Here is a 23,972-nt window from a genome sequence, read left to right as displayed (position 1 = left end):
GCCATAATTATCTCCCCTTCGGCAAATCCACAATTTCTCATATCTTTACATTAAAATGTTTGTCCTAAAACTATTATTTGGAAAAAGTATAAACTAAAAGTGATTTAAATTGTAATAATATGCATGAATAAATTATTTTAGATCTATTGATGGTATGTTGTTTGTTATTCAGGTGATTTATATATTGTTTTGTGAACTTTTAAATTTGAACATTGTAAACATACACTTTTCAAAATCATTGTCAATTGTTTTCTGTGTGTATCTGTTATTGCATTGTCCCTCTTTGTGCATTTGTGTAATCTGTAATATAATATGCAAGGCCGGTTTAACAGTTTTTGACCTTTCTGATAGCTTTTCATCTTTTGATTTGTACTAATAACCGCTTTTTCGTACTTGACCGAAGTTGTACTTCGCAAGTATCTTTTTGCGCTCAGGACTAGTCTACTACATTACACACATCATGCTAAACACTGCATACACATATTAATTCCATAAATACAACGACACTGGAAGCCGCCATCTATTACACTTAATATAGAAGTGACTATATACCCGACGGCCGTGCACATAGACTCGGCTAATGAGGGCTGGCTATCTACACGGCGATCGTATTTAGGGGGAAATCCCAATGTAAGGCCATCACACCCCATCGAAACTTTCCCGCTTTATTTGGGATCACTGTCAATATATATATATATATATCAACACACCAAAACACATTCCATAGTTTGCACGTGCATCGCGCAGTTGTCCAGTACACGTGCGTGGGGTGTCATTCTCAATTTTGAGAATTTCCAGAAAGGTCGATTAATCACTGTGGAACATTATTTCTGTCAATTGTTTTCATTCCTTTTGATCATACAGTTGTTATTGTTTTGTTTTTAGTCATTTTTATTGTTTGAATTTGCGATTTACTGATAAAAAAACATCAACTTTCAAATTTGACTTCTGACCCCAATCGTCCTTCAAGATCTTTGGTGGTCATAAAACCTACTGTAATACTGAACTACAGGTTGTAATGTTTGCCCAATTAATTCACTATTATCATATAACCATTCCTCACAGCTAATATACCTTACAATTTTGACAATTGTAAATTCTTATTAGAGTTCCCCTACTTTTTTTTTAAGAGTACATGTGTGTGTATATATATATATATATATATATATATATATATATATATGTCTGTAGTGTGTGTTTTGTGTGTGTGTGTGTGTGAATTTGTCAAATCACTGAAATTTCGGTCTATTCATTGCTACTTTTAGTGTATTTAACATGTCACTGTCACTGCATTGTTAAATGTTTATTCACGGTTACTTTCTGTGTATTTAATACGTCACTGTCACTGTATTTTTCAGTTTGTTCATGGCTACATCCAGTGTATTTGATACGTCACTGTATTATTAGGTTTATTCGAGGCTACTTTCAGTCTGTTTATTATGTCATTGTACATTTTTTAATTTATTCATGGTTACTTTTAGTCCATTTCATGTACCGTTCACCGTAGTCGACTTCACTGTCTGTTGAAATCGGAGAATTGGAACCACTCGTACAGCGTCATTCTCCGCAAATGACGGAACATTCCATATCCGTGCATCGTTTTGTGTCGCATGTTAACTTAAAACACCTACAGCAAATTATCTCAAGCAGCTTTCCAGGCAATGGTGGCATAGTTGTTTTTGGTGAATACTGTGTGTTTCTCCATGTCTGTGGATCTAACTCAGCATCATGATCATCTACGCTAATCCAGTGTCGATATTGCAAAAACACCCGCTTGCTGTGACAGGCTACAGCATTTGATTTGGAGGCACGGTTTGAACTTGTACACAGATAACTTCTGAAATTGTTTTCTGCGTGAGCTGTGTAAATCATACTTAACTGCAATGTCTTTGCTTAAATCTTCTTTCAGAAAGTATGCAACTAAAGTCTTGTAATTATAGTTGACAAAAATGTTTTTGAGGACTTCTCCCTTTTCAGTACAAACAATCTTTGATGTTTTATCACAAACTGTAAACTATTGCAAGAAGTGAGCGACATATCTTTTGCCCAAGCACCATCTTCATTTTCTAGATATCCCACTCTTTGATTTATATTGTTAGTCTAAAAGTATAGCTTAATTTAATAGCAGCATAGCAGTACAAGACGATAAGAAGGTTTGTGTCTTCACTAATAAGTGACCAGCTGCATGCATGCTCAAGCTGCTTTGTAAATCACCTACCAGCATCACCGCCATGCATTGTTGAACATTGCTTATCACAGGAGGAACATCCAGCCCAAAAGCGATCACGTCTCCGCAGAACATGATGACCTATCTTGAACGTGAAGCATACTCCTAGGTTGTCTTGTTCCAGATCTTGCATCTTGTAAGACAGAACTGACAGCCGCCTTCTTCAAAATAGTTCCTTTTCCTCATCTACCCTCACGTCTTCTACTTGGGCGTATATTTCGATATCTACGTTTGAAATGTCAACTGTGGAATCAGCTATGGTTTCATCTTCAATACTTTGAGGACTGCACTCGTCACCCAATTCAGTATAGGGCAATGTAATTGTTTAAACGTTCGAGAGACAAGCAAATCTTGTTTGCCAATATCTAGAACAAATTGTATTTTTACTGTCTTTCCTCTTGGATTGGCAGTAATAAATGCATACACTTTCTGTATAATCTGCTGGAGACCTAAACCACTCATTATATGGCCAATGGAGCCAATAAAACTCATTTCTGTATGTAACCCTCCGAATCACAAGACAATAGAGCAGAGGGGACTTGTTGAAGGTTCATTATTGATGCTAGTGTTTGCTTCCCACTACAATGGTTGATCAAAGGTTAATACTGATGTTGATCCATATCGCCAGGAATGATCAGATACAAATACCATCGCTGAGTAAATACATGAAGGATCGCCAGCATTCATGTCGATCGTCGGTACAAAAGTCACAGATGATTTCCTTGAGTATAAACCATTCTGGTACATCTGCGTGCGTCCCGACATTCTTGGCATGTGTAACCCGAGTGGCAAATTCATCGAAGACAAGCTATGATCTACTGGTGTACGATGCTTCAGTTTATCAAAATTCATAGTTGACATGCTATTTGACGTTGGCTTACAAGTACGAAGATATTTCAGTTTTCTCCAAGTGTTATTAATTCGTTTGCGGACACAAGTCTTCGTCATCCGGATCTAACACCTGTTATTATTCCAATTCTGTCGAAGGTGTTCTTTCTATCAAGTGTACATGAATTCTGGTCTGCAACACACTGTACAAAGCTGCCAGACACAAAACCAAGTATACCAGTTCCTTGGGAGGCAGAAGCGCTAGTTTCAAGGCTATTGAGTATATCGATAAAACATTTGGACGCAAATTAATGGTGAAGTTGAATGACAAATCAAATCAGTAAAGGAGCTAAATGTAAAAGAGGACGAGATACCTATAGTATTGCTAGACCAACAGACAATACTTTCAGTTGAGAATCCTTTTCACGGAATATATGCTTTTGAGAAGCACACGTAAATTTTTTGTAGATATTTACTATAATAAATAATAAATACCCGGTACTATATCCATTGTGTAAGCAAGCAAAATAAAATTTCAAGAATGTGAAGGCAAGGTTTAATAATATAATAAAATTAGATTAAATGGTGAAAAGTGTAAGTTGTGGAATCAAATAAAAATGAAAATGGAACAAGCCGAGCTAAGTAGAATTATACACAGAATAAAAATATTTCCAGAAATTAAAATGAAAAAGAAACGAGTCAAAAAAATAAGTCAATGACCCAAAATTAACACTAACAAAACGTGCGTCAAAGCCACAAAACAAATTTGTCTGACAAAATATACACAAATATATATAATCTATTTTTACACATTTGAAATATTATATTATTGATAGCTAGTATATATATTTAAAATATATATATATATATATATTTATGGCAAATTTTATTGAGCAATTTATCTATTTCACATATCCATGGAGAAAAAACAATTGTAATTTTGTCTCTAGCAAATACATTGTTAGCAAATACACTCTATTTGCAATGGATCCATATGGGCTTCCATAGTTTAAAAAAATGTGAACAAGCAACTTTATATTTCTTTAAGCAGCAGAACAAAATTGCGTTATCTGTAATATTTTTTAGTAAATATTTGCTATCAGTACACAATTGTTGATGTCTGAGTTGAATATTTGGATCGACTATTCAGAATTATCATAAATCGAAAGTTTTTAGAATGTAAACAAAACGCAGTGACGACGCAAACGAATTTGAAAGCATGCGCCATGAAACTTTATTTTTTGATGTAAAATAAACACATTTAAACGTAATTTATCACAATGAAGTTTTAAATTCTCAACAAAAGCTTTCAGAAGATGTAACATAGTAAAATAATCTTTTATAGTACTGAAAGTGTCAACAATTTAATGTGAAGGACAAAACGTTATTATCTCCCTTGATGTGTACGAAGCCCCACGGCGTCATATTTTAAATATACTTTCGGGAAAAGATTTGGTCGCAAAATTAAGCATGTTCCCCCACCAATATTTTCCGATACTTTTTATATGTTGTTTCTAAACACTTTCTGAGTAATTTCTCGTAAAAATTGTTACTGTTGCAATTAGTTGCGGGTCAAACCTTAATTTGACTGGACTACTACTATTGTTATATGCAGCAGCAATCACCTTTATATGTATATTTATGTATGGTTTGCTTGTGTGTTTTTTTCCCTCTACATGTATTGTATTTGTAATCTTGTTTATACAGATGAACTGTATTGCTCAGTGTTAATATAGAATAGAATTGAAATTGCTATATACTAATACAGTTATATAGAACCTTTGAAGTAGAAAAGTTACTTTATAAACCTCTCAATGCAATTGCCAGTTCAGGAAATACAAGGTTAGATTAACATTTTTTTACCACTAATAATAGGGGGAAATGCCCCGATACCGCATAAACAAAATCTAAGTTTACAATGCATTAGATAGCCTGAGGGAGACAAAGAGAAAGTCATTAATGCTGGCAGAGAATTGCAGAGTGTCTTCTATGGATCCACACAGAGCGATTTTACTCTTGATGACCTTCGACACCAAATATTTATCAAGACAAAGGATAGCATGCAGCTGTAAAACGTTGTCCAGTTGCAGCACAAAATAGCCCATGTGCTCATTACCAGTGTTGTTTGTGGAATTATGATCCGGAGGAGAAAGGTCCACCTGACCTTGATATAACAGACTGTGGATGGCGAATCATTGATGGATCATTACCAGTGTTGTTTGTGGAATTATGCCGAGGAGAAAGGTCCACCTGACCTTGATATAACAGACTGTGGATGGTGAATCATTGCTGGCTCATTACCAGTGTTGTTTGTGGAATTATGATCCCGAGGAAAAAGGTCTACCTGACCTTGATATAACAGACTGTGGATGGTGAATCATTGATGGCTCATTACCAGTGTTGTTTGTGGAATTATGATCCGGAGGAGAAAGGTCTACCTGACCTTGATATAACAGACTGTGGATGGTGAATCATTGATGGCTCATTACCAGTGTTGTTTGTGGAATTATGATCCGGAGGAGAAAGGTCTACCTGACCTTGATATAACAGACTGTGGATGGTGAATCATTGATGGCTCATTACCAGTGTTGTTTGTGGAATTATGCCGAGGAGAAAGGTCCACCTGACCTTGATATAACAGACTGTGGATGGTGAATCATTGATGACTCATTACCAGTGTTGTTTGTGGAATTATGATCCGGAGGAGAAAGGTCCACCTGACCTTGATATAACAGACTGTGGATGGTGAATCATTGATGGCTCATTACCAGTGTTGTTTGTGGAATTATGACGAGGAGAAAGGTCCACCTGACCTTAATATAACAGACTGTGGATGGTGAATCATTGATGGCTCATTACCAGTGTTGTTTGTGGAATTATGACGAGGAGAAAGGTCCACCTGACCTTAATATAACAGACTGTGGATGGTGAATCATTGATGGATCATTACCAGTGTTGTTTGTGGAATTATGACGAGGAGAAAGGTCCACCTGACCTTAATATAACAGACTGTGGATGGTGAATCATTGATGGATCATTACCAGTGTTGTTTGTGGAATTATGACGAGGAGAAAGGTCCACCTGACCTTAATATAACAGACTGTGGATGGTGAATCATTGATGACTCATTACCAGTGTTGTTTGTGGAATTATGCCGAGGAGAAAGGTCCACCTGACCTTAATATAACAGACTGTGGATGGTGAATCATTGATGGCTCATTACCAGTGTTGTTTGTGGAATTATGATCCGGAGGAGAAAGGTCCACCTGACCTTGATATAACAGACTGTGGATGGTGAATCATTGATGGCTCATTACCAGTGTTGTTTGTGGAATTATGATCCAGAGGAGAAAGGTCCACCTGACCTTGATATAACAGACTGTGGATGGTGAATCATTGATGACTCATTACCAGTGTTGTTTGTGGAATTATGATCCGGAGGTCCACCTGACCTTGATATAACAACTGATCAACTAATGAATTTTATGTTCAATAAGATGAACATTAGCACTTGAGTTTCAAATGACCAAACATCAACTGTAGCCGCATCCTTATCACAATAAACAAGTTCACACCATAGACTTTTAAACATGTTTTCATGATGTGGTTATATTAATTATCATGCAAAACACAAGTTTATGCTTCGTCAGAAAGTGATAAAAATTAAATTATTTGGCAGATAATTGATGGGTTTTTTTACTGGATGTCACATGTTATTGTTTTCAATAGGTGCGAAATTGTCCGTCTATGTTAGGCCATGAGAATGAAAGTTATAGATTTGCGTCCACCGCCTGCATGCCATGAAAGGTACCGCTGAAAATGTTCATTATTTACAACATTTTCATTATTTGCACAAAAAAGGCACTTAATGATCATCACACAAATTCAAGTTCCAAATCGTCAATAGTCACATTATAGTGGTAATGTTTACAAGGTCCTTCGCGCCAAAACTGCCGTCTTCGTCATAAATTCTGAAGTGTAGCCCAGTAGAGCATTGAATCCTCAAACAGGAAGCAGTATATTCCAAACATTGACGAAAATTGCCTTGATCCACCAATCCAAAGGAGACACTGAATCATACTGGCCCTAGCTAGCTAGTTAGAGCTCAATGAAGTAAAAAATGTTCAATAGTTTATATTCCACCTTCAAACATGTCAAAGACCTCGTCTGGACTTGAAACTACTATGGAAATAATAGATCAATAAAAATAATGAATAATGAAAAAAAGCCTCATGTGTTTTTAAAATTGTTCGGACGCAAATCTAGAACTTTCATTCTCTTGGCCTTACCCTAATTAAATTATTTTGCCGTCTACTTTCAATCTTGCAGATTCAACTATTTATACAGATGGAAGTATGATGTATGTAGGTCTTTTGCCGTTTACATTTGCTACTCTGCCAATTACTTCCGAATTCTACTGAAATCACTGCATGTTTTTTTATTGATTAAGAAGGTTCATTTTGTGAGGAAATACTTACATAAATATATACGCCGCCCCTGGCCCTTTTCCAGTCCAGCAGACGACATACTGCAGACGACATCAATTGACCAATGACAGTGCGCTACATAAAGCCATGACTTGCCATAAGAAGTATCACAATTGATCTGTTGCATTTTAACACATGCGTATTGGAAGTTACCGAAATATCAACTTCCAACATTGGGACAGAATCAACAAGATTGTGTTCATGCTGAATGAATGCGAAACATTAGCTATATCATCGGATTTTGAAGCACCTGTCCAGTCAGACAGGTGAAATGGGGTATTCACATGTCCCCAGTAAATTCAACTTGTCCCGGACAGGCGGACAATCCTTACTGTCGAGCCCTGCAAACCATTCTTAAATGAATGAAAAATTGTAACAAAGCATTTAGAGAGAGTGTATATATATGAGCAAGAAGGCGTGATGTGGCAGGGGTTGAATTTTACACTATTCTCCAAATAGTAAATTTCTAAATGGAATAGTAAAACAATTCTTCCAATATTCCGTCAAGAAAGTGAAAATAAAGCACAGAATACCGATAATCACCTGCGACTATTCAGCTTCCGCTTTTTTTTCAGCTATATTTTTCTGCAGAACAAATCCTCGCGCTACTAAGACCTTTCTCATGCACTTACTGGTACAAAATAAACGTCTTTTTGATCGAGACTAATGTTTGGAGTGAGTTTGTTTGTAATTCCAGCTAGTACGCAGCATAGACTGGTATATAAACAATTGTTCGTTACACAATGTTGTACAGGGCGACGTAGCACAGTCAGGAAAACTAGTGGTACATTAATAACTGAAGGGATAGTACATTTTTAGATGGAATAGTGTTTTTTGAAATTCACTGTTCCTTTGGGATAGTGATAAAAAAATAAAATTTCAACTCGTGTGTGGGTGTGCATTGACGAACATAACTGGCAACCTAAAGTACCTGCGTTATGGTGCAATATAGAGATCCAGTATTTATCTCTGTAACGAACACACGTTATTGTCCAACCCATGTGTAGGTGTGCATTGACGTACATAACTGGCAACCTAAAGTACCTGCATTATGGTTTAATATAGAGATCCAGTATTTATCTCTGTAACGAACACACGTTATTGTCCAACCCATGTGTAGGTGTGCATTGACGTACATAACTGGCAACCTAAAGTACCTGCGTTATGGTGTAATATAGAGATCCAGTATTTATCTCTGTAACGGAAACCCGTTATTGTCCAACCCGTGTGTGGGTGTGCATTGACGTACATAACTGGCAACCTAAAGTACCTGCGTTATGGTGTAATATAGAGTTCCAGTATTTATCTCTGTAACGGACACATGTTATTGTTTCTCTAAAATTCAACCCAGTTAATCCTTCCCTAGACCTTTAGCCACCACCACCATAACAGTCATATTCATCAATGTTTGTATGGCTCACCAACCCTTTTGTATACGCTGAAACGATGATCAGTAAAGTCTAGGCAATACCTGGATTAAAAGGCAGTTTAATGGAAAAGGTTGGAAACTGACAGTTGTATTCTGTCAGTGTACGTGAATTTCAACTCCTACAAACGTGGCTGGGAAGAGAATCAACCAGCTTCATAACCAAATTTAGTGTAGCAACAACAACTGGATAAAAGTGTACAGAATGTGCATCAATTTGCATTCAAGAACATTGGGTATTAGATGGGTCAACAGTAACCGTTTCAAAGGAGAAAGATAAAAAGGAAGAAGGAAAAGAGTAAAGAATGATAATAGTGTATATCAACTTTAAAAACAACATAAAATTCACAATGATTTTATATACCTCAAAATGCACATTAAGTTGTGCAAACTCGAAATAGCTCAAGTCACCAAGGTCAAGTGGAAGATACTTTGCAAGATTCTGGGCCATTAGGTCATCAGTAACTTTTACTCTGCTCCATGCACTACCGGGGATCTTATGTGCTCCTCTCAGGATGGGTCGAGTACAGTCTGGAAATAAATTGTTGTTAATAATAAATGCATCATTCAATGAAACAATTACTGAGTAGATACATTTCATGTTAACAGTTAGCTTGTTGTGTTTGACAACACCACTAGATCACATTCATTTATTGAACATTGGCTACTGGATGTCAAATATTTGGTAATTCTGACAGTCTTAGAGGGCTGTGATGTGGCTCAGTGGTGAAGAGCTCGCATGATGTGCAGTCGGTCTAGGATCGATCCACAACAGTCTTAGAGGGCTGTGATGTGGCTCAGTGGTGAAGAGCTTGCATGATGCGCAGTCGGTCTAGGATCGATCCACAACAGTCTTAGAGGGTTGTGATGTGGCTCAGTGGTGAAGAGCTCGCATGATGTGCAGTCGGTCTAGGATCGATCCACAACAGTCTTAGAGGGTTGTGATGTGGCTCAGTGGTGAAGAGCTTGCATGATGCGCAGTCGGTCTAGGATCGATCCACAACAGTCTTAGAGGGCTGTGATGTGGCTCAGTGGTGAAGAGCTCGCATGATGCGCAGTCGGTCTAGGATCGATCCACAACAGTCTTAGAGGGCTGTGATGTGGCTCAGTGGTGAAGAGCTCGCATGATGTGCAGTCGGTCTAGGATCGATCCACAACAGTCTTAGAGGGCTGTGATGTGGCTCAGTGGTGAAGAGCTTGCATGATGCGCAGTCGGTCTAGGATCGATCCACAACAGTCTTAGAGGGTTGTGATGTGGCTCAGTGGTGAAGAGCTCGCATGATGTGCAGTCGGTCTAGGATCGATCCACAACAGTCTTAGAGGGTTGTGATGTGGCTCAGTGGTGAAGAGCTCGCATGATGCGCAGTCGGTCTAGGATCGATCCACAACAGTCTTAGAGGGCTGTGATGTGGCTCAGTGGTGAAGAGCTCGCATGATGCGCAGTCGGTCTAGGATCGATCCACAACAGTCTTAGAGGGCTGTGATGTTGCTCAGTGGTGAAGAGCTCGCATGATGTGCAGTCGGTCTAGGATCAATCCACAACAGTCTTAGAGGGCTGTGATGTGGCTCAGTGGTGAAGAGCTCGCATGATGTGCAGTCGGTCTAGGATCGATCCACAACAGTCTTAGAGGGCTGTGATGTGGCTCAGTGGTGAAGAGCTCGCATGATGCGCAGTCGGTCTAGGATCGATCCACAACAGTCTTAGAGGGCTGTGATGTGGCTCAGTGGTGAAGAGCTCGCATGATGTGCAGTCGGTCTAGGATCGATCCACAACAGTCTTAGAGGGTTGTGATGTGGCTCAGTGGTGAAGCGCTCGCATGATGCGCAGTCGGTGTAGGATCAATCCACAACAGTCTTAGAGGGCTGTGATGTGGCTCAGTGGTGAAGGGCTGTGATGTGGCTCAGTGGTGAAGAGCTAGCATGATGCGCAGTCGGTCTAGGATCGATCCACAACAGTCTTAGAGGGTTGTGATGTGGCTCAGTGGTGAAGAGCTCGCATGATGCGCAGTCGGTCTAGGATCAATCCACAACAGTCTTAGAGGGCTGTGATGTGGCTCAGTGGTGAAGCACTCGCATGATGCGCAGTCGGTCTAGGATCAATCCACAATAGGCCATTTCCCATTCCAGCCAGTGCACCACAACTGGTATATCAAAATCCTTGGTATGTACTATCCTGTCTGTTGGATGGGGCATATAAAAGATCCCTTGCTACTAATTGCAGATTTCCTCTCAAAACACTGTGGACCACTTTCTCATGCCTGGGTTAACCCATGGGTTATTTGTATTGCATGTGACTAGATTTTTAACTACTGCAGGCGAGATATCTCGCCCGACTATCACGCCAGTCGACATACCGTACACTGTATACAGTGCATTCCCCAATTCATATTTCCCGCCATTTTTCACAGGGAACTCACCGGAAACGGAAATATAATTAAAGAAAAAAGATTTACTTTGGGGCACCGAACATCGATCTGTATCTTAGTTGAATTCACATTTGTTCCTAGCTGAACCAAATACACATGTTAGCAATCAAATACACATAATGTTAGCAACCAAATACACATAATGTTAGCAACCAAATACACATGTTAGCAACCAAATACACATAATGTTAGCAACCAAATACACATGTTAGCAACCAAATACACGTTAGCAACCAAATACACATAATGTTAGCAACCAAATACACATGTTAGCAACCAAATACACATAATGTAATGCTAACTGTAAAGTTTACGTTTCTTATTCACACTAACCAAAATAATGCAGAGGATATGTGAATGAATTGTGCACTTTTTGATAAAAGCATGAATGTTGGCAGACACATACTATACATCAGAGATATTAATTCTAATATTGGAGGCATTCTCAATAAATTTTGCAAAATGGCCACCATAGTAATTTCCCTATAAAAAACCATGGACAAAATAACGCTAAAAATATTTTATTTTAATTTTATGTTTAGCTATTTCCATGAAGGAACCTCTAGAATTCAAACTATAATTAGAAAATTGATCTTAGATGACCTCTAGAGGTCATTTCAGGGTTATAACTGAAAAGAAATCAACAAAAATTTGTACTGAGACTCTGTCAAAGTTGTTAATACCAGTTTGCCACTAATTTTCATTTTGAACTGTGGAGATTATACATTCAACTATACAAAACAAATAGAATAAAATAATTCTTTTACAAGTAAAAAATATACATTTTATCACAAACTTATTTTGTGTATAAGTACAATATGAAATGAATATGAAAATGTATCTTTTTCAGTTAATTATGCACAAACTGGAATACATCTGAATAACAAAATTATCCCCGATCAAAATCAAAGACAGCAATGTGGATAGGGGCAGTTAATATATTACTTAAATTTTTCAGTGGGTGAGGGGAGATATGCAGAGTTGGAAGCCAATGCCCTCTGCAAACACACCCCAAATTCTAAGGCCTATGGCATAAATAAAAATCTGAGAGCCAATACTCTTCTTCTGTTTTTTAAACAGTGTTCATTATTTCTGTAAAATAGCAATCTTTATTTTGGTTTGAACTGCTTTTAATTGTATTTTAAAATAACCCATCTATTCCACACCCCAACAATTTCGTAATTTGCGTCATTTTGTTGATTTCCACATCGTGTTAAATGCTTGTTGACAACAGCTTGTAAAATATGTAGCCTAAGAAAGCTGACTTCACGTTATGACAACTATCCATTTACGTCAAAAGGTTTTGATTAAAAAGATAATGAATTCAAATTTTACGGTCTTTTTAAAATCTAGCTAACTTTTGAGATGTCACCTCACAGTCAACAAATTTATATAATATTTTATCTAACAAATATCATGATTATTTTTAACTATAGTACTGTCGGAAATAGAATAAAAATTATTTTTGTTGATTATTTCTTACATATTAAACAGACAAGTAAATATTTTGTAAATATCTATTTAATGATAGTTTAGCATTTACTTGTTTTGGCTCTCATTGATGTTCAAGGTGGTGTTTACTCTTGAAATTAAAAGAAAGATGTCAGTAACAGGTGATTTGTGCACTTTATTGGAACAGCCTATAACAAATTTTGGTCAGCATATGTCAATTTCATAGGCTGTTACAATATGTGAGGGACGATGACCATGGTTTACCCCTATCCCTCTCCAAAACAAAATATTTGTAGACATTTATAAGTAACTTTTGAGCAAAACTGTCAAGAACCATTCTGAGTTTGTGATCTATTATACCGGTATTAAAGGTGCTATCTCAAAGTTGCATAACGACAGCTATTGCAAATCATGTTTTTATAAAATTTTGCTTTAACACTGAAAGACTACACCTTTAACTATATGCCCATAAATGATTATAGGAAATAATTTTATCTGCTACATGTAGTAGAAAATACATTTTTATTGGAGAATCTTTACCACAAGCAGATGCCCACATATAACTATGATATAGCACCTTTAAGTGGTTGCAAGATTGTGTAAATTTCTAGTAACAATATTTCCATCTAGTACCCAGTCTAATGTTATACAGTAACAATATTTCACATATGCTGTACACATTCAATGTTATAATCAATTAACAATATGTTCAATATTTGTTTAAGGTAAATGAAACTGACACATATATGCTATACAGTAACAATATTTCCCATCTCCTACCCAGTCTAATGCTATACAGTAACAATATTTCCATCTCATACCCAGTCTAATGTTATACAGTAACAATATTTCCATCTAGTACCCAGTCTAATGTTATACAGTAACAATATTTCCATCTAGTACCCAGTCTAATGTTATACAGTAACAATATTTCCATCTAGTACCCAGTCTAATGTTATACAGTAACAATATTTCACATATCGTACACAGTCTAATGTTTAACAGTAACAATATTTCACATATCGTACACAGTCTAATGTTTAACAGTAACAATATTTCCATGTAGTGCCCAGTCTAATGCTATACAGTAACAATATTTCCATCTAGTACCCAGTCTAATGTTATACAGTAACAATATTTCCATCTAGTACCCAGTCTAATGCTATACAGTAACAGTACAATATTGTACCAGATTCACGTTTCAGACATTGTGCGAGGTGGTTTTTACTGGAAACTTGTCGCCATTTAAACAAGGCAAATCTCTCAATCGTGTTTGTCTTTGCAAACAATGTCTATTTTAGCGCACCGCATCCATGTGATGATTTCTTACACGGGTATGTCTTCTGTAAAACTTGTTCAGTTTTATTTATTTGAAGCCTTAAAAGCTCCCAATCACGAATTTAGTCGGCCTTATTTCTCTAAATATGAAGTTAGTCGGCCTTATTTCTCTAAATATGAATTCAGTCGGCCTTATTTCTCTAAATATGAATTCAGTCGGCTCTATTTCTCTAAACATGGATTTAGTCGGCCTTATTTCTCTAAACATGAATTTAGTCGGCCTTATTTCTCTAAATATGAATTTAGTTGGCCTTATTTCTCTAAATATGGATTTAGTCGGCCTTATTTCTCTAAATATGGATTTAATGGGCCTTATTTCTCTAAATATGAATTTAGTCGGCCTTATTTCTCTAAATATGGATTTAGTCGGCCTTATTTCTCTAAATATGAATTTAGTCGGCCTTATTTCTCTAAATATGAATTTAGTCGGCCTTATTTCTCTAAATATGAATTTAGTCGGCCTTATTTCTCTAAATATGAATTTAGTCGGCCTTATTTCTCTAAATATGAATTTAGTCGGCCTTATTTCTCTAAATATGAATTTAGTCGGCCTTATTTCTCTAAATATGAATTTAGTCGGCCTTATTTCTCTAAATATGAATTTAGTCGGCCTTATTTCTCTAAATATGGATTTAGTGGGCCTTATTTCTCTAAATATGAATTTAGTCGGCCTTATTTCTCTAAATATGGATTTAATGGGCCTTATTTCTCTAAATATGAATTTAGTCGGCCTTATTTCTCTAAATATGGATTTAGTCGGCCTTATTTCTCTAAATATGGATTTAGTCGGCCTTATTTCTCTAAATATGGATTTAGTCGGCCTTATTTCTCTAAATATGGATTTAGTCGGCCTTATTTCTCTAAATATGGATTTAGTCGGCCTTATTTCTCTAAATATGGATTTAATGGGCCTTATTTCTCTAAATATGAATTTAGTCGGCCTTATTTCTCTAAATATGAATTTAGTCGGCCTTATTTCTCTAAATATGGATTTAGTCGGCCTTATTTCTCTAAATATGAATTTAGTCGGCCTTATTTCTCTAAATATGGATTTAGTGGGCCTTATTTCTCTAAATATATATATGGATTATAAATGGGCCTTATTTCTCTAAATATATGAATTTATCGGCCTTATTTCTCTAAATAGAACATTTTAGGATCATTCCATGCAAACTCATCCTGGGATGGCCTTATTTCTCTTAATATGAATTTAGTCGGCCTTATTTCTCTGGATATGTATATTTAGTTAAAGAATATTTCTCATAAACAGTAAGTCGGCCTTATTTCTACAACATCTGCAAATAAAAGAAAAAAAAAAAAAAAATATTAAGTTTGTTCTTTTCTTAAAATGTTGTTAGTTAATACCAAAATGAGTCAAAATATAGAATTTGTCGGCACATTTCTCTAAATATGGATTTACCACCTCTTTCTTTTCTCTAAATATGAGTGTAGTCACGGCCTTACGTGTGTTCTATGGGGTATGGATTTAGTTTACCCTTATTTCTCTAAATTTAAGAATTTACTGTACAAGACCATCTAAATACAGTGGATTTGAGTGGGCCTTATGCCTGTATAAATGTATTGAAGTATTTATTTATATATTATGGTTTTACACTTAATATTAGAATATTTAGAGGGGGAATTTAGTTATGGAATTAAAAATAATATCTTGACCTGTCTTAGCTCCCTAAATGCCAGCAGGAACTAGAGGTAAATGGAAATTACACATCATTTGGAATATCAAACCTAATTACTATATGATCCAGAACATTTTAGGATCATTCCATGCAAACTCCCCCTGGGATGCAAAATTACTATGCCACCTTATAAATTAAAAAACTGCTTTTTTAGATATTTTGGATATGTATATTTATGTTAAAGAATTTGACAAATCATAAACAGTGAGACAATTTTTGTATGTGCCCCAGACAAGGGGCCAGTTTTGTTGAGAAAAAAAACATAATAATAATAAAATAAAATAAAATAAATAATAATAATTAAATAAACTAGGAAGAAGACAAAAAACGTTCAGTAGCACCTATTAAATAATTAATTAGTGTTCCATTTGTTATTAATAAATAATAATTGTTTATTAATTAAATTGTCTTTTTTACTAGTATCTAATTATCTGAAACACACCTTCCATGTTACAATTACTTACCAGTTCTGTTTATTTACATCCAAAATTTTTATGCTGAGAAGACTTAAAACAACAGCAATTGACAAAGTCAATAGCGTATACACACGTTTCTGACACAGGCAGCCAGCTTACACTACAAAGAATTGTCAATCTAGGTCATTGTTCTATATATTTATGGTTTTACCTTAATTAGAATATTAGAGTTGGGAATTTAGTTATGGAATTAAAAATAATATCTTGACCTGTCTTAGCTGTGGTGGTAAAAATAGACATTGGTTTTAGCATGGGCTTGGTGTACTTCAAAGAAATACTGCAGGCATGAAATTGGAAACAATGTTATACACTGTTACTGTTAGACTGCTAAATCTCACTGGTGGTAAAATATTGTGTTACATTTGTGTTTAATTATCTGCAGGAGGTATGACCTTTTAAAAAGAACTTTGAGCAAACTTCCACTTTCATGTTATTTATAAGGTGACAAAGTTGGGGGTGGGCTTATTTACGAATGAGGGCCTAATTTCTTAAATGCTATCAAAATGGAGGGGGGCTTATTCAAAGACATGGGCTAATTTCCGGTCAAATACGGTATATGACAAAATACAACCAAAAAAAAACCCCAGTGAATCGCTGAAAAAACAAGACGTTTGTATGTCATTGCCAAAAACCTATCCATTCTCCGTGTGTGGATTAAAAAAAACCCATATATATATAAATTATTTGAATAAAATCTATTTGAAATATTAGATTTTCTTCCTTTTATGTATGCCTTCTGGACATTTGTTTATTTGTGTGTTTTGTTCACTGCTTTTTGGTGAGGGGGGTAGGTGGGTTCATCCTACCCTCCATGGCACTGATCATGTTTGTTGTAGATTATTTAATTAATTAATTAATTAATTTTTTATCAATAATTTCACAGACTAAAATAAAAAATGTTTTAGAAACGACACACTTTTTGTATTGTTCATGTACAGGGCCAGCGGAGTGTATTTGAAAGTGGGGATGGAGTGGGGCCCAAACCTGTTGGTGGGGATTCGGAGGCATGCTCACCCAGAATAAGTTTAAATATTACATGTTAACATAGGGCCTATGGCATTTCCAGACTTTTGAGAACAGTAACAGGAAAAAAGAGGAGACCATGGCCCTATCGGCCCTCACCTCTTCCACAGCCCCTAATACACAATTTGAAGAAGAAATTTTAATTTTTTCGAGACTTGCAAATAGCATACATACAACATACAATATAGACAGAATAGTGAGATGTGGTGTGCCCATTGAGGTGTAAAAAAACAACGTTTTTCTAAAACGATCCTACCTAAAAATAAAGGCTTACCCTGACTATTTTTCCCCATTTTGTTTTTAAGCTAAAAAGAGTGCAAATGTAGTTGTTTTGTCTTTTAACTTTTGACTGGCCCTACCTAATATTTGTTAGTCATGTTCCCAGAATTTATTTTAGGTACAAGGCAGAATAAAATTTTATTTTCTTCATTTGTTAAAATCTATATTTGATTATTCCTTTGTAAATCTGTCTATAGGGGGCCTACTAGTTGGTTATCTCTTTTGTAAGCTGTAATATGTATGTAGGATGCATTTTCTTTTTATACTAAGCATATCTGAAATTACTGACAAAAACACTACCAAAGGATGCTGTGATGGTGGTGTAAACAAATAACTAATGAAAGTGAAAATGCTGAAATTAAAGTAATTGGTAGGAGTAGCCTGTGTGGTGGCCATGGGTTTACCTTCTCAGTGAGTCAGTATCTATGCCAAGTGTAAAAACCATGGGTCAAAATTATGAAGGCTGTTTTTCTAAAACAGTTGTTTAACACCAAATTTAAAATGTGCTGAGATGTTGTAATACAAATATTAATTTCTTTTCATTATTGGTTATTTTAAAGAGACTGCAGAGCTTGTTTTGCAATGTGAGATTTGATTAAATACTTCAGGTATACCAGAACAAACTGTTTTGTTTTTGCTACTAACCCCAAAACAATTCTGAAACTGGAAATGTTAATATTTGTTCAAAAAAATAAATGTGGGTTTTTGTTTGTTTGTTTGTTTTTGTTGTTTTTGTTTGGGGGGGGGGGCTCTCTTTTTATTCTTTGTTTTTTGCCTAACTAAACTATTTTGAACAAATGTAGCAAAATCCCAACATTTTATTCTCCTGTGACTGTTAAGCCGTATAACAGTTTATAATACTTTTACTTTCTGGGGGAATATGTTGACTACATTGTGATAAATTCTAGCATGGCATTGAAAAAGGCCACACTGTTGGACTGAACAAATAATACCAAGTGTTAAACAAACACAATTACCAAGTTGTCGGTGGTTCTTACTGTATTGTGTGACATTACCGAGGATTTCCGATATTGACCCATTTGAAGCAAGTTAATCCAAGTTATAAACAAACACAATTACCAAGTTATAAATTACAAACACAATTACCAAGTTATAAACAAACACAATTACCAAGTTGTCGGTGGTTCTTACTGTATTGTGTGACATTACCGAGGATTTCCGATATTGACCTATTTGAAGCAAGTTAATCCAAGTTATAAACAAACACAATTACCAAGTTGTCAGTGGTTCTTACTGTATTGTGTGACATTACCGAGGATTTCCGATATTGACCTATTTGAAGCAAGTTAATTTGAAGCAAGTTAATCCAAGTTATAAACAAACACAATTACCAAGTTGTCGGTGGTTCTTACTGTATTGTGTGACATTACCGAGGATTTCCGATATTGACCTATTTGAAGCAAGTTAATCCAAGTTATAAACAAACACAATTACCAAGTTGTCGGTGGTTCTTACTGTATTGTGTGACATTACCGAGGATTTCCGATATTGACCTATTTGAAGCAAGTTAATCCAAGTTATAAACAAACACAATTACCAAGTTGTCGGTGGTTCTTACTGTATTGTGTGACATTACCGAGGATTTCCGATATTGACCTATTTGAAGCAAGTTAATCCAAGTTATAAACAAACACAATTACCAAGTTGTCGGTGGTTCTTACTGTATTGTGTGACATTACCGAGGATTTCCGATATTGACCTATTTGAAGCAAGTTAATCCAAGTTATAAACAAACACAATTACCAAGTTGTCGGTGGTTCTTACTGTATTGTGTGACATTACCGAGGATTTCCGATATTGACCTATTTGAAGCAAGTTAATCCAAGTTATTACCAAGTTGTCGGTGGTTCTTACTGTAAACAGGATTTCCGATATTGACATTTGAAGCAAGTTAATCCAAGTACCAAGTTGTCGGTGGTTCTTACTGTATTGTGTGACATTACCGAGGATTTCCGATATTGACCTATTTGAAGCAAGTTAATCCAAGTTATAAACAAACACAATTACCAAGTTGTCAACTGTATTGTGTGACATTACCAAGTTGTCCGATATTGACCTATGGTTCTTACTGTTGTCGGTGGTTCTTACTTGTGTGACATTACCGAGGATTTCCGATATTGACCTATTTGAAGCAAGTTAATCCAAGTTATAAACAAACACAATTACCAAGTTGTCGGTGGTTCTTACTGTATTGTGTGACATTACCGAGGATTTCCGATATTGACCTATTTGAAGCAAGTTAATGCAAGTTAATCCAAGTTATAAACAAACACAATTACCAAGTTGTCGGTGGTTCTTACTGTATTGTGTGACATTACCGAGGATTTCCGATATTGACCTATTTGAAGCAAGTTAATCCAAGTTATAAACAAACACAATTACCAAGTTGTCAGTGGTTCTTACTGTATTGTGTGACATTACCGAGGATTTCCGATATTGACCTATTTGAAGCAAGTTAATCCAAGTTATAAACAAACACAATTACCAAGTTGTCAGTGGTTCTTACTGTATTGTGTGACATTACCGAGGATTTCCGATATTGACCTATTTGAAGCAAGTTAATCCAAGTTATAAACAAACACAATTACCAAGTTGTCGGTGGTTCTTACTGTATTGTGTGACATTACCGAGGATTTCCGATATTGACCTATTTGAAGCAAGTTAATCCAAGTTATAAACAAACACAATTACCAAGTTGTCGGTGGTTCTTACTGTATTGTGTGACATTACCGAGGATTTCCGATATTGACCTATTTGAAGCAAGTTAATCCAAGTTATAAACAAACACAATTACCAAGTTGTCGGTGGTTCTTACTGTATTGTGTGACATTACCGAGGATTTCCGATATTGACCTATTTGAAGCAAGTTAATCCAAGTTATAAACAAACACAATTACCAAGTTGTCGGTGGTTCTTACTGTATTGTGTGACATTACCGAGGATTTCCGATATTGACCCATTTGAAGCAAGTTAATGCAAGTTAATCCAATTTCCGATTATAAACAAACACAATTACCAAGTTGTCGGTGGTTCTTACTGTATTGTGTGACATTACCGAGGATTTCCGATATTGACCTATTTGAAGCAAGTTAATCCAAGTTATAAACAAACACAATTACCAAGTTGTCGGTGGTTCTTACTGTATTGTGTGACATTACCGAGGATTTCCGATATTGACCTATTTGAAGCAAGTTAATCCAAGTTATAAACAAACACAATAAGTTGTCGGTGGTTCTTACTGTATTGTGTGACATTACCGAGGATTTCAAACAAACACAATTACCAAGTTGTCGGTGGTTCTTACTGTATTGTGTGACATTACCGAGGATTTCCGATATTGACCTATTTGAAGCAAGTTAATCCAAGTTATAAACAAACACAATTACCAAGTTGTCGGTGGTTCTTACTGTATTGTGTGACATTACCGAGGATTTCCGACATTACCGAGGATTTCCGATATTGACCTATTTGAAGCAAGTTAATCCAAGTTATAAAAAAACAATTACCAAGTTGTCGGTGGTTCTTACTGTATTGTGTGACATTACCGAGGATTTCCGATATTGACCTATTTGAAGCAAGTTAATCCAAGTTATAAACAAACACAATTACCAAGTTGTCGGTGGTTCTTACTGTATTGTGTGACATTACCGAGGATTTCCGATATTGACCTATTTGAAGCAAGTTAATCCAAGTTATAAACAAACACAATTACCAAGTTGTCGGTGGTTCTTACTGTATTGTGTGACATTACCGAGGATTTCCGATATTGACCCATTTGAAGCAAGTTAATGCAAGTTAATCCAAGTTATAAACAAACACAATTACCAAGTTGTCGGTGGTTCTTACTGTTTTGTGTGACATTACCGAGGATTTCCGATATTGACCTATTTGAAGCAAGTTAATCCAAGTTATAAACAAACACAATTACCAAGTTGTCGGTGGTTCTTACTGTATTGTGTGACATTACCGAGGATTTCCGATATTGACCCATTTGAAGCAAGTTAATCCAAGTTATAAACAAACACAATTACCAAGTTGTCGGTGGTTCTTACTGTATTGTGTGACATTACCGAGGATTTCCGATATTGACCTATTTGAAGCAAGTTAATCCAAGTTATAAACAAACACAATTACCAAGTTGTCGGTGGTTCTTACTGTATTGTGTGACATTACCGAGGATTTCCGATATTGACCTATTTGAAGCAAGTTAATCCAAGTTATAAACAAACACAATTACCAAGTTGTCGGTGGTTCTTACTGTATTGTGTGACATTACCGAATTTCCGATATTGACCTATTTGAAGCAAGTTAATCACAATTACCAAGTTGTCGGTGGTTCTTACTGTATTGTGTGACATTACCGAGGATTTCCGATATTGACCTATTTGAAGCAAGTTTCCGAATGCAAGTTAATCCAAGTTATAAACAAACACAATTACCAAGTTGTCAGTGGTTCTTACTGTTTTGTGTGACATTACCGAGGATTTCCGATATTGACCTATTTGAAGCAAGTTAATCCAAGTTATAAACAAACACAATTACCAAGTTGTCGGTGGTTCTTACTGTATTGTGTGACATTACCGAGGATTTCCGATATTGACCCATTTGAAGCAAGTTAATCAAGTTGTCGGTGGTTCTTACTGTATTGTTAATCCAATTTCCGTTATAAACAAACACAATTACCAAGTTGTCGGTGGTTCTTACTGTATTGTGTGACATTACCGAGGATTTCCGATATTGACCTATTTGAAGCAAGTTAATCCAAGTTATAAACAAACACAATTACCAAGTTGTCGGTGGTTCTTACTGTATTGTGTGACATTACCGAGGATTTCCGATATTGACCAAGCAAGTGTCAAACACAATTACCAAGTGTCGGTGGTTCTTACTGTATTGTGTGACATTACCGAGGATTTCCGATATTGACCTATTTGAAGCAAGTTAATCCAAGTTATAAACAAACACAATTACCAAGTTGTCGGTGGTTCTTACTGTATTGTGTGACATTACCGAGGATTTCCGAACCTATTTGAAGCAAGTTATAAACAAACACAATTACCAAGTTGTCGGTGGTTCTTACTGTATTGTGTGACATTACCGAGGATTTCCGATATTGACCTATTTGAAGCAAGTTAATGCAAGTTATAAACAAACACAATTACCAAGTTGTGGGTGGTTCTTACTGTATTGTGTGACATTACCGAGGATTTCCGATATTGACCTATTTGAAGCAAGTTAATCCAAGTTATAAACAAACACAATTACCAAGTTGTCGGTGGTTCTTACTGTATTGTGTGACATTACCGAGGATTTCCGATATTGACCCATTTGAAGCAAGTTAATCCAAGTTATAAACAAACACAATTACCAAGTTGTCGGTGGTTCTTACTGTATTGTGTGACATTACCGAGGATTTCCGATATTGACCTATTTGAAGCAAGTTAATCCAAGTTATAAACAAACACAATTACCAAGTTGTCGGTGGTTCTTACTGTATTGTGTGACATTACCGAGGATTTCCGATATTGACCCATTTGAAGCAAGTCAATGCAAGTTAATCCAAGTTATAAACAAACACAATTACCAAGTTGTCGTGGTTCTTACTGTTTTGTGTGACATTACCGAGGATTTCCGATATTGACCTATTTGAAGCAAGTTAATCCAAGTTATAAACAAACACAATTACCAAGTTGTCGGTGGTTCTTACTGTATTGTGTGACATTACCGAGGATTTCCGATATTGACCCATTTGAAGCAAGTTAATCCAAGTTATAAACAAACACAATTACCAAGTTGTCGGTGGTTCTTACTGTATTGTGTGACATTACCGAGGATTTCCGATATTGACCCATTTGAAGCAAGTTAATGCAAGTTAATCCAAGTTATAAACAAACACAATTACCAAGTTGTCGGTGGTTCTTACTGTTTTGTGTGACATTACCGAGGATTTCCGATATTGACCTATTTGAAGCAAGTTAATCCAAGTTACTGTAACATTACCGAGGATTTCCGATATTGACCTATTTGAAGCAAAATCACAATTACCACAATTACCAAGTTGTCGGTGGTTCTTACTGTATTGTGTGACATTACCGAGGATTTCCGATATTGACCTATTTGAAGCAAGTTAATTGACCAAGTTATCCAAGTTATAAACAAACACAATTACCAAGTTGTCGGTGGTTCTTACTGTATTGTGTGACATTACCGAGGATTTCCGATATTGACCCATTTGAAGCAAGTTAATGCAAGTTAATCCAAGTTATAAACAAACACAATTACCAAGTTGTCG

At 36.0% G+C, this 23,972-nt stretch overlaps 1 protein-coding gene across 1 annotated transcript in view; it reads right to left on the bottom strand.

Annotated features, from left to right (window-relative positions):
* LOC121386547 overlaps nt 1-23,972 on the bottom strand; it is a 118,520-nt gene that overhangs the window by 18,447 nt on the left and 76,101 nt on the right. The window contains exon 10 of the mRNA XM_041517485.1: nt 9,333-9,499. Coding sequence (XP_041373419.1) covers nt 9,333-9,499 — 167 coding nt within the window. The remainder of the gene's footprint in view (nt 1-9,332; nt 9,500-23,972) is intronic.

The sequence above is a fragment of the Gigantopelta aegis genome, chromosome 12, assembly GCF_016097555.1.
Source record: "Gigantopelta aegis isolate Gae_Host chromosome 12, Gae_host_genome, whole genome shotgun sequence".
Lineage (NCBI taxonomy): Eukaryota > Metazoa > Mollusca > Gastropoda > Neomphalida > Peltospiridae > Gigantopelta > Gigantopelta aegis.
Note: the sequence above shows the minus strand (reverse complement) of the source record. Positions and strands in the feature narration are given on the sequence as shown.